The sequence below is a fragment of the Malus sylvestris genome, chromosome 3 (assembly GCF_916048215.2).
Source record: "Malus sylvestris chromosome 3, drMalSylv7.2, whole genome shotgun sequence".
Taxonomy (NCBI): Eukaryota; Viridiplantae; Streptophyta; class Magnoliopsida; order Rosales; family Rosaceae; genus Malus; species Malus sylvestris.
Window position 1 is genome coordinate 1,928,513 of NC_062262.1, and position 12,216 is coordinate 1,940,728.

Genomic DNA, 12,216 nt, shown 5'->3' on the forward strand with positions numbered 1-12,216 from the left:
GAGCCTCGTTGTAAAGTGTCCTAGTCTGTCCACCATCATTTGATACCGTTTGATGTGTTGGATCACGTTAAGCATGTTGTAAGACAGCTTGCACCACAAAATATATAGCAATGCAGAAACTGCAGAGTTCAGTCAACTTTTAACCAAAGCTGAAACAAAAGAGTAGCTTGAAAGGTAATGGAGCTGCACACAGTGATTATCGCGTTCTCATTCACTTTCAAGTCACCCAGATTTTCACAGGGCTCATGAGAGAGAGCTCCAAATTTTCTGTCCAAAAAAAAGCTCAAAATTTTCATAGAATATTGCTCATACAATGTCAAAACTGGAAACTGGTACAATAACTAAAAGGCTGCAGAAATTAGAACTGGCAAAGAGCAAGACCTAGTTATATGATCTACACAGCATTCCTACAACCATCTGTAATAATATTCCACCAACCGGTACGACGAAATTTTCAACTCAGGGAGAACCTCTTCCTTGGTAGGAGTACATCCAGCACTCGAGGAGCAGAGGGAGGAAGAAACCGAATATCCCGGAGATAGAGCTTGGCGAGCAAAGTTTTGAAGGGGGCTGGTATCAGACCAGAATCAGTCGAAAACAATATACCCTTGCAACTAGAAGCGGAAGCAAAAATATTCATTTTCTTAAGATCATAGCCTAAAAACGTGATACGTAATTCCAAGGCAGTAAACAAACTTTAATCTCTCCTCCTGCGCTTCTCGTGTCTTTCATCCCTCTTGCTTTCACTCCTACGCTTCTTCTGTCTTTTGTCCCTATCACTCTCACTTTCAGAAGAGCTTGATGAATCTGATTCTGATTCAGACTCGGAACTAGTTCCCGAATCTGATGAACTAGAGCTCCCAGATTCTTCATCTGATTCTGAGTCAGACACTGGTTTTTGTTGTTGCATAATGAGTCGTGGCATATGCTTCAAGTACTCGCGCAGGTTCTCGGTGATGCCACCAAGCCCAATGGATGTGAAAAAATTAATGGCAAAGCGGGTGTTCTTGGGATTATCCTTTGGGAAAATAGAATCATAAGATTCCTGCATTGCTGGATCTGTGAGCCGCTCATTTAGCAAACGGATGCCAAGATGCTCTGACAATTCCTACACACCAGAAACAATGGAAAATCACAACTGCGTACAATATTCTCTAAGAAACAATCTCTAGCAAACGGATGCCAGGATCTGTAAGTCAACATTCTCTAAGAAACAATCGTCAGACAAATGAAGTAAATCATAACTCAAGAAATTAGCCACAGAAACAGGTGTCAATTTGGTAGCTAATGATATTTCAAACCACTAAGATTCAGAAAATAAACACAAACATGAACTTAAGTCCTGCATCATGTTATTCAAAACAAATTTTACATGGACAAGGATTTATTAGAGGCAGAGGTCACTAATGATTGTTAGCAAGCCCTCAACCTATCAGATATATTTGTGATTCGAACCTATTCTTGACCAAGACCAACCCACATTACACATTTATATCTGCTGATCTTTTCGTCTTCTTTTTCTCAATCAGACTTATCATTGTCAATGAGTTAAAAAGATTTGGAAATAAAATAATTATTTCAGAGGTAGAAGTAAACTAATAATTGTCAACATTCTAACAAGCAATTGTAGGCTTCAGAAGACGAAACAGAAATGTCGAAATATCAAATTTCTCTTTTGTTACCTGGAAAAGGATCTTGATAAAAATACGAGAAGATGAAGTAGTGTCCTCTTCAGTCAATCGTATATAGGCCAACACATGCCAAGGAAGGGCATCTGTGCCGAGTAAATGGGCGAAAAACTTTGCAACATTCCGTAACTTATTTGTCTCAAGCCGGTGGATCATGGAATACTGTTGCACAAAGCATTTCTCAAAATTTTCCTGGTGGACTTTGTTGATCATGCAGAATCTTTGCCCCAAGAGACCATAATACCGGAGGTAGGTTCTTTCTTGACTGCAACATTCCAAAAGCATGACACATAGTTCCATCTGTAAAAGGTCAAATCAAGACGATTGTTTTTTTGTTTTTTTATATGAGAAATCAAGGTCAAATAATAAAGATTATCATTCTTCAACAAAATTGAAAGTCAATCAAGAAAAATACTATATGGTCATGGAGTTTCAAAAGCTTTGTTGTTAAATTGCTGCATTCTTGAGTCTAAACATGATTCATATATTTGCAAATGTATTCAGTTTCTATTAATCTTCATATTAGGATAATTAAAATTCACATTATAAGATTGTGGTTAACAGATTAGCCGAGCACAAGCAGTTTTGACATTGATACTAATATTTTAGTTCATTCTAGCATGGCACAAAGACACATCCAGTTTCCTAGTTATCATGTGGAATAAGATAACTACATCATGCATGACTTGTATCACTCACCTCTTGACCAGGCTCAAGTTTAATCTTCAGGAGCTTATGACCCGCCTCCTCAAAATCTACACTGGACATGATTGTAAGATAGATAGTTCTTCTAAGATTCACAAGATTTGTCTCTGTCTCGTCTCTTATCTGCATCTGCTCCTCATCCTCTTCCTCAGATTCTTCATCATCATCGTCGTCGTTGTCGTCACCATCTGACGCTACATCAGAACCTTCTTCATCTTCAGAATCCTCACCAAGTATGGTTTTCTTCAGTTCTTCATAGCGGTTTTCGTTCTCAAGGAAATCAGGATCGGCCTTGAAAAGATCTAAAAATGAAGACAAATCAAAACGTTAACATCTCTAACAAATATAACCGTAGGAAAGTAGAAAATCTATGAATAAATTAACATCATAAGACATACCAAGGGTAACTTCTGAATCTATTTTCTCTTCAAGAGAAATTTCATGTGTCAACTGGTCTTCCTGCTCTACAAGGTCCAGTTCTGGACGAACAGCTGGGTGCCCCTGCAAATGGATATGAAACAATAAATTGTAAGCTCTCGGAGTTCTTTCTTGCTATATAGTTTACCATCACAGAGACAAATAGACTCAAGCCACGAAACCTGAAACTTCGCTTTCCGTATTGCAAATAAGTTTTCAATCAGATATTGAACTCTCTTGTCTATTTCTCCCTCATGAAGAATTCCACGAAAACGCTCAAAGATGCCTGCAAAAGTTACAGATGATAAGAGCAATGTCAAACAACACCCTGAAAAAGAAAAGGAACTATGGACCCTGTGCAATATAAAGTTCAAGATAATTGGGACAGTGGAGTAACCAAGAGCAGAACCCAGGTCACCAGATCGAAAATGCACTTAAAATAAAATCCAATTCAGTCAATTTTACATGGGTGCAATCTGTCTTACATATCATCAAAATTATTAGTAAGATGCAATACATAATAAGCATGCGGAAACAAACAACTGAAAAACAATTTGTATAATCTAGCTAGGTAAAACTTCCAAATATTAGTACGATGCAATGCATAATAAGCATACAGAAACATATTGATCATAAACCCGTATATCATATTAATGAATAAAACCCAAAAAGCACATAAATGCTACCAAATCAAACAGCAAACCCACCGTGCAACCCTTTAGGCGAAAGGTCCTGCAGTAATGATCCACACTCAGTGACAAAGCCAACAGCAACTTCAACACTGTCATCCGTAGGGTTCTCCAACAGAACCGTGAGCAATTCTAAGGCAATAATCTCATGAGCCACTTGCTGGTTGACCAGATGAGCTATAAATTTAACAGCAGCTAGTAGTTGCGGCTGAGCACAGAGTCGAGCCAATTAAAGAAGAGGATTAGAATCAATATACGTAAAAGATATTTTATGTCTTCCAAAACTTTATTAAACAAGCCAACGGCCCTTGGGCAATGGTGCTGTGTGAACTCATCCTTTCAAAAATGAAAGTGGAGGCTGAGTCGAGGGCTCAGTACTCAGCATGTGTGGACATGAAATTTATGAGAATAAACACAAAAGAGTGGAAGTAAAATAACAAAGCATGGGAGAAAAAACGCACCTTGTCATTCCGCTTAAATGCTCTCTTAAGCTGTAAGACAATTCTTCTCAACAAAAGTTCGCCAACCTCAGGAAACTTCGTGTTGACAACAGCAACCAAGGCTGCAAACACATCAGTGAAACCTGGAGATGCCATCTGTGATTTCATACACGAACGGCAAAAGAGGCCCCTTCCACGAATCAGATTCTCAGCAAAAATTTCAGGAATTATATTTTTTATGTTTGCAGCATTGACCTTGTTCACAAGACCATTAATGCTCTTTCGAAGGGCATCCCATGTCAGTCGCTGATACTGAACACTGCTTTTATCTTCAACCTCTTTCATCATACGGGCCAACTTAAATGGGGGAATGTAAACCCCACCACTCTTTCCTGTATTTGCCACATCAGCGTTCATTTTTCCTTCTGGCAACCGTCCTTGAGGTATTGAATTTCCATTATTTTCCCTCAAACCTCTATCTTCTCCTTCTCGTCTTTCATCTTCCTCGTTTTTATGAAACCTTCTCTGATCATCATCTCTTTTATCCTTTTTCCGTTCTAATGTTCTATGCTCATCCCTTTCATCCTTACGCTCTGAATAGTGATGCGAATCTCGGCCCCTACTTCTATGACCACCATCAGTATCTACCCCTCTACGTTCACTCTCACGCCTATGTAATTTCTCCCTTTCATCCTGGTAACTACCTTTTTCCCTTTCTCTACGCCCTTTCTCAGACTTTCTTTCATTCCTTTGGCTGCCCCTGTCTCTCTCTATCAACTCCCCTTCTTCATCAGAACTTTCTCTGCCTCTGGGATCCCTTTCAGTGGACTTTTCCCTGTCCACATCTCTACAACGCTCATCATGACGCTTAGTTCTACTACTATGACGACGATATTCACCTCTGATATCATTATCGCTTGACTCACTACCATACCTTCTAGCCATTATCTTACTCGGAAAAAAACTTCACTAGGAACTCAAAAACCAACTGCCCACAACAATTTCCAACACCCGTCACTCCAGACCCAAATCCCTGCCATAAATGACACCACACAGTTAGTGTTCGTGCATACAGTAGTGCCGAAAGATCCAACACAAGTATAATGCGTATAATTCACAATGTGCAACGTTAACATACGCTGTATGCTTGATTTACTTAATTTCGATGTGCCGTAATCACATCTTCACAATTTCACATTTTCGGGTGTTTTAATTTCACTAAGAAAAATCTGAATTTTTGCAGTTACGAAAGCCAGAAAACAGTACACAGGGTTAAAGGATCTAAGGTGCAAATTGAAATACTTGTTTTTGAGAACAATTAGAAAATTAAAGTCCAGAACTCTAAAGAAATTAAACGCCTTTTGCAGAAGAATGAAACCCTAAATCGCTAAATCATGAAATTATCCAAAAACCCTATATCGTAGAAAATTGAAAATTGCAGGTAATCAAAAGCTCAGGAATTTTGCACGGAAGCACTAACTTTCAAATAATTAAATATATAATTACGGGAGAAACGATACCTGTGTATGGAGGTGCTTCAATGCGGGGGGAGAGAGAGAGAGAGAGAGAGAGAGAGAGAAAGAAGCTCCGAAATCGGGAGGAAGAAGCCGCGAGTAGGTTTTTTATTTTTAGTTGCTTCGGCAACCAAACGCTTGAGAGAGCGTGACGGAACGTGTGTTTTAGTTTTTTTTTCTTTTTTTTTCTGGTAAATAGTTAATTAATTAACAACATGGACTCCAAACCAGAAAGGGAGGAGAAAAAAGCCCAAAAACAAGTAGAAAGCCCAATGGTTGGTTTTTCGTTTTCTTATTTTTGAGAAAGCCCAATATATATTTCTTTTGTTGATAGTTTAGGGCCACTTTGGTTTGAGGAATGACTTCATTGGGTACGGACTTCCTATGCATATTATCAGGTCTGTCAATTTCTTGTACGACTCGTTAGCTCAACATGTAAATAAAACGTTTTTTTTTTAGTCAATCCGTTAAAGATTTGGATATTGAGTCACCCGTTAAGAACCTGTTAATGAATGGTCGTTATCGGTTTACACGTTAAGAACTCGATAAGATAACAAGTATGATATGAAAACGACATGAATATAACTCATTTGTTAGGTCTATACATACACGACTCATTAAGATAACGGATATGACACAACAAGACCCGTTTGCCAGATCTAATGCATATATATATATGCATAGAATTTGGGAATGAAGTAATGTTTTCCTTACTTGGAAATGTTGGGAAAAGGTAACTATATTTTAATTAATCTTTCGTTTCTAACCTTGTTTATCTTGGTCTAGAAGAATGGTGCTGATAGTAAGTAGAGTTGTGTAATGCACATAAAAAAACGTCGGCGTTTTTTATGTGTTAGTTTGTGTCATGTGTGGCACTCCCCCCCCCCCCCCCGGCGGGAGATTTGTTCTATGTGGTTTTCTTCGAGACAAACTACCTATCCTAATGCCTATATTGATAGAGAGATTTCAATGTATTGACACACCGGGTGGTATATCATGTGTCACTATATATAGGGTGGGATATATGTGTTAAAAAGTTAATAACTTAAAAAATAAAATTTCCCACAGCTTACATAAGAACACGTGATGTACCACTCGTATCCCCATCACAATGAAAAATTTCTCCATGTTGATATCGAAAATATTCCTACGTAAACAGTTGTATATTTCCTACAAGAAACTAGCAAGTGCTAGTTACTTTCAAGTTCCTAAATCTCAGAGACATTCTTGCAACCTTAAAACGTAGACTAACAGCTGTTTATATCAATATTATGCTAGATACTATTTTAGGCCTAGAGAATAAATTGGATTGACATGCATTTGAAAGTAATTAAATTGTGAAAGAGAAATGTTGAGGGGACTCTTTAAAAAACTGAACTTTTTATGAACTTTTTGTCATCTGACGGTTTAACGTCAATTTCCGTGTTAATATTAGAAAACATTGTGTAAAATTATAAGGTGACAAAAAGTCAATAAAAAGTCTCATTTTTAAGAGTCTCTTAACATTTTTCATTGTGAAATATTCTAACAAGTTGTGAGCTGGGTTGCACTTGCATGCACATCCCTCCTCGAATCAATATTCTTTTTTCTTTGGACTTATATGCTAAAGAAGTCTAAGTTACTTTGGTTTCTGCTTCCCCTCTTGATTGGAATTACTTTCGAGTTATATAAAGGAGACCCAAGATTTCACATAACTATTTCACACTAAAGCTAATTAGAAAGCTTCCTTGGCAAGTGTGACGAATGTAAATTAAGTGTGAAGAATGTAAAGTGTGATTTACTACGAATATTTTTACTTTTCTCTTCTTGAATGAAAAGCCTACAAAAAGAACTTTTTTTTATGTATTAGGAACACAATATGATGCATTATATCATGTTATAATAAAAATAAACGATATAATTAAAATATTCAACTTCTACGGTATATTAATAATTTTGCGAGTTATAACTAAAATGAAATAGTAACGTCATTGAATGCGTTCAACTACTCTATTCTATGAGTCCCCCTTGGCTATATTGGCAATTCTTATGGCTGAAACATTTATGGAGAAGATAAACACTAGTCAAAGAAAAGCTTTTAGAAGTGGGTCATGTCTGCTTTTGTTAAGTTGAAAAGATAGCCTAATAAATAAACGCTTTGAAAGTTGATTAAACTACTTATTAATTGAAAGACCTTTCATAACCCTAAATTCGTACACGGTTGATTTGAGGAAGTTCATCTATAAGAGAACAAATATCATTAGTCTAATAGACGAACACACTAAACAAAGGGGAGGGTGTCTGCCAAAAGGCCTTTGATGCATAGGTCAGACAAGTAGTAGAGAGAAACAAGAGTTATAAGTAATAAATGGCGATTATCGTTTTCTCTTATTAACTTGGTTATTTTATAAGGAAGAAACCCTAGTGACAGCGGAGAGGGGAGGCTGCAGAGCATACTATGTAGTCTTTGATAATGTAGGCGCAATCCTGCTAGCTAGTAGTCCTAAAGGTCCACGTTGGCAAGAGCACAAGTGCACCGACACCCAAGGGGAGACTCCGAAGAGTCGGTACCCTGCCACTGTTGGACAAGGTATGGCCTGATGGCAAGACTTATTATGAGTGACCTGGATAGCCCATGTCTTTAGTGGCATAAAAGTCCAGTTACCTTATTAGAGCAGACTACGTCTTATTTATTCAGCGTATCACAAGAATAAAACCCTAATGTTGAGCCCACATATCTTTCTTGTATTGGATGTGGTTGTTATATGTCTCGACAAAAAATTAATAGTTGTTCTACTGTCGGAAAGGAAACCTAATTTTTTTTCCTCACTCAAAACCATCATGGTGCATTGTGGTACTATAAGATATACCACATTATTGGATGAGATGGACAAAGATATATATAGATATATAGGAATTATTGGTGATCATCGTCACATTCTAAAAGCTTTTCTTTGACTATAGTCTAAAAGCTATAAAGCTTCCTTAACTTGAGTATGAGTTTTTCCCTTTAAACAACATACAAAATATGGTGCAAGTATATAAAGATTCCATGTTCAACGTCAAAAATAAAACTCATGGTATGATGCAGAGATAGGTTTCCCATACCTGTAGCCATGGTAAAGATAAAAAATAAAAACAAAATAAAAAAGAAGGAAAGTAAAGAGCAAATCCATTGTCCAAAGGCTTACCATGTACATTTTCTTTTTATTCTTAGCTGAAAATAGATACTGTCTGCTAGCGTAGCTAGGGTTAGACATAAAAGCCTCACTCTTGTCCTATTCATGCATGGCCGGAAAAAGTGGGTTGTTTTTTAGCGCAAGAACAGTTCCTAATAAAAACGCAGATATATATGAACCAATTAACCCTAGAGCCTAGAGGTAGAAGACAAAGATTACACTTGGTTTTCAGTACTCATTCAGTGTTTGGGGCCTCAAAGTCACAGGAGCACTAAATTTACTGACAAATAGAATAATATGTTCGTGTTGATTGCATGCTGATTGGCATCTGATTCCAGCATTGCTTGTTTGGTTTCAGCACCAGATGCTATATATACTGTCAAACAAGTACTGACATTGTATATATTTTGATTCTATTGTCGTCTTTGTTATGGATTTCCATTTTTTGTAATTGCTCTACTACTGTGGCTTTGTTTTTTATATATAATTCATAGGAAATCTAGTTCGATATTTTTCTGCTTGATGTGATCTTCCTCTACCCTACTACATCTCTATAATTTATGTGTGCTTATATTCTGCCCTACAAGGGTAATGACCAGGAGAGACCATCTTTTTTTAGGGGTCAAAGATAGAGAAACATTAGTAAAATAAAGTTTTGACGGACATATTACAAAGTATGCACGTAGTCCTAAAAAGACTAAAGTATATAAAGAAGACGTCACTTATGCAAACAAAGCACGAGTAATAGTTATTCGTTGCAACAATTGCAAAATAGTACATAAATGAAATAACATAAAGGCTTTCAACCCATAAAGAAAAAAGATCCTCCACAAAAGCTCAAACATGAGAGGCCCAAAGGTGGCTAGTAGAGAAAACCCTAAAAGCCTAGGTGAGAGATGATTAGATTATTACTTAAATGTTAATTAACATACTTATTTCTTATTGATAGCACATCACATAATTTGCAAATTGGTCTAAAAATTTGATCTCGCTAACATTGTTCATGCACAAATGATTGATGTAAATATATTATTCTTCTTTTCCTCTTTTATATTCTTTTTTTTTTTTTTTTGAACAGCCCTCTTTTATATTCTTTTGTTTACCTTTTTAACTGAAAAAAAAATACACATAATACACTCTCTCTCATCAAGTACAAGGCCTTGATTAAAGTAAATTCGAATACATTTAATCATGGGTAAAAAAAAATTATTCACATTTCATAAAAATTCAGATACTTCAGAAAGTTCAAACTTAACGATAGTGTGAAGGATTGAGCGAGCGCGTGGCAGCTCAATATTGGTTGATTATACGTTTGTTAAAGTTGGTTAAGATTGGTTTAGCAAATTAGCAGTATTGTAAGAGAATATAAAACCTCTCCCATTTTTTCATAGGATAATTAACGAAAAATCCTCAAAAACTTTAGATCAAAATGACAAAATAAAGGTGCAGTGAATAGTACCATGAGTGATTTTTTAGGCAAAAAAGTCCTTAACTTTAAAAGTGAACAGTACCGAAAGTGTTTCATTAAGACTCACTTTTTTTCATAGATTAGTCCTGGTCATTAGGTTAGACCCATTGATTTTATGCCACCTATGCAAACTTGCCCTAGATATGTTAATTATTTCTGTAATTCCCGTTTTGCCCTAAGCTCATTAAGGTGATAAATTAATATTCCCTTCAATTTTGGGATTATTGGTGGGTTAGAGTACTGACCTGATCAATCACTTAAAATAATGCAATTAAATTTGCTATTATATCATGCTCGTGAGTGCTATCAGTATATAATTCGCGCCTCTCTCATTTGGTAATTAAATTTCCATGATCAACTTATGCAAGAACAACCATTACAAGTTTGCTTAGGGATATAGTGCCAAGGGAATTGAATATGAGGAACAGAGGAAGACAATGAAGATCGGTCAAAGAGTTATATATGGTAATTAGATAAAATGATGGTTGGTGTTTATATGGCTTCCAAATTCAACTCTGCATCGAGGGTGATAACTGGATTCAAATCTTGTGTTTACTGTGTGCGTAGGCCAAAACGATGATTATTATAGTGACTACAGCATTTCACGGTGATAATTTTACATCAAACAACGTAAACGGAAAGAGAAACGGAAGTGACCCGTAATGATTTTCAAAAAGATTGCAACCAACCCCAAATCCAAAGCAAGAGGCTGATGGTAGAGAATTTTTCTTCAAGTTTTGTTCTAGACAGCTAGGGTTTTACTAACGATATGATAACCGTAGCATGTTAGTACACATGAAGGACATTTTTGCCTTTTTACAGGCAAATTTGATCAAAACGATCCTTAACAAGTGTGGTCCAAAGTTCAACACATGTCAAAACATATCTATTGTGGCTAATTACCCCTTAAACTGTCATTAGCAAAGAGCTCATTGACAGATTCACTGTTACAAACTCCAAAGCATATTATCTCATCCACCACCACTATATATGTTAGTGGAAAATCCTCTAAAGACAATTACCACTGCCATTATCTTCTCCTCGGAAAGTTTGCTGAGCGCCATTTTTAAAGGCTAACTATTTCATCCACTTGCTCGCAAAAGCTGGAGTTGCAACAGTTCCCACAGCTAGTTTTATTGCACACGAGTGGTCCCTGAATTATCGAAAAAATAATCGATCCTGTGCTTCGGGTTTCTCATATTTTCCCACATTATCTAAATGATATTCAATGTTATCCTTTGAGAAGTCTTGTCACAACAGAAATATTGTTCATTTATGATTGAACATGCAATGGGTAGAGTCATGAAAACAATTTTTTTGCACAAAGGTAATGATGTGTACGATAAACGTTACTATGGCCTTCACAAAACAGAAATTTTTGTTAGCTTGAGGTTGTCTTTTTTATATTCAAATGTACCCTTTAAGCCTTCACCACCAAACGGTCCATACATGGATTTGCTGGCTAGATATTCATCTGGTGCCTCACTGGCTCTGAATATTATGTTAATTTAACCCTAATTCTCGGCCTACCAATATTTCCTTTTCAAGTTCAAAAAATTGCAATTTTATTCACAAAGTTGTAATCATTACTAATACAGCTTTCTATTGGGCGCCATGGATTAAGTCGTATGAATTGCTTCGTAAAGTTGGAACTAAGACCATAATTTACTAATAAACCGCGTGATTTAAGAACATTTTGTCCCCAAATCATAACATAAGCTCTCACCTTTTTTGTGTCCAAAGTGATCATCTTTATACAAGTAACCTCTTTGCTAGTTTATTTGTAATCTGTATACAAGTAAGTCGTTTATTTGTAATCCTTATACAAGTAACCATTTGAGAGCTTTGACACAACAAAAAACTTGCTCTTTTGTGATCTAAAGGTCACATGCTCGGCTCGTGAAAACAGTCTCTTTCCAAATCAAGAGTAAGGCTGCATATGATAGACATTTCCCTCTCCATCCTTGCAAAACGAACAGCCTTATTAGGCTAGAGTCGCTCTCTTTTTTTTTATCTTTTGGCTTAGAGATATTTCAACCAGAGTATTAGAAATGAATAAAAAAAAATTATAAAGATATTTATGACATGTCAATACGCCCACTACAATAACATGTCACTGTAAAACGTCACAATTCAA

At 36.4% G+C, this 12,216-nt stretch overlaps 1 protein-coding gene across 1 annotated transcript; it reads right to left on the reverse strand.

Annotated features, from left to right (window-relative positions):
• Positions 1–263: 263 nt before the first annotated feature.
• Positions 264–5,603, reverse strand: LOC126616246 (uncharacterized). The gene is made up of 8 exons (XM_050284260.1): positions 5,460–5,603; positions 3,961–4,972; positions 3,518–3,707; positions 2,993–3,096; positions 2,792–2,894; positions 2,388–2,695; positions 1,683–1,988; positions 264–1,108 (listed from the first exon to the last, which is right to left on the reverse strand). The coding sequence occupies exons 2-8, from the start codon at positions 4,882–4,884 to the stop codon at positions 698–700; spliced, it is 2,346 nt and encodes a 781-aa protein (XP_050140217.1). The 5' UTR covers positions 4,885–4,972; positions 5,460–5,603; the 3' UTR covers positions 264–697.
• Between the last annotated feature and the right edge of the window lie 6,613 nt (positions 5,604–12,216).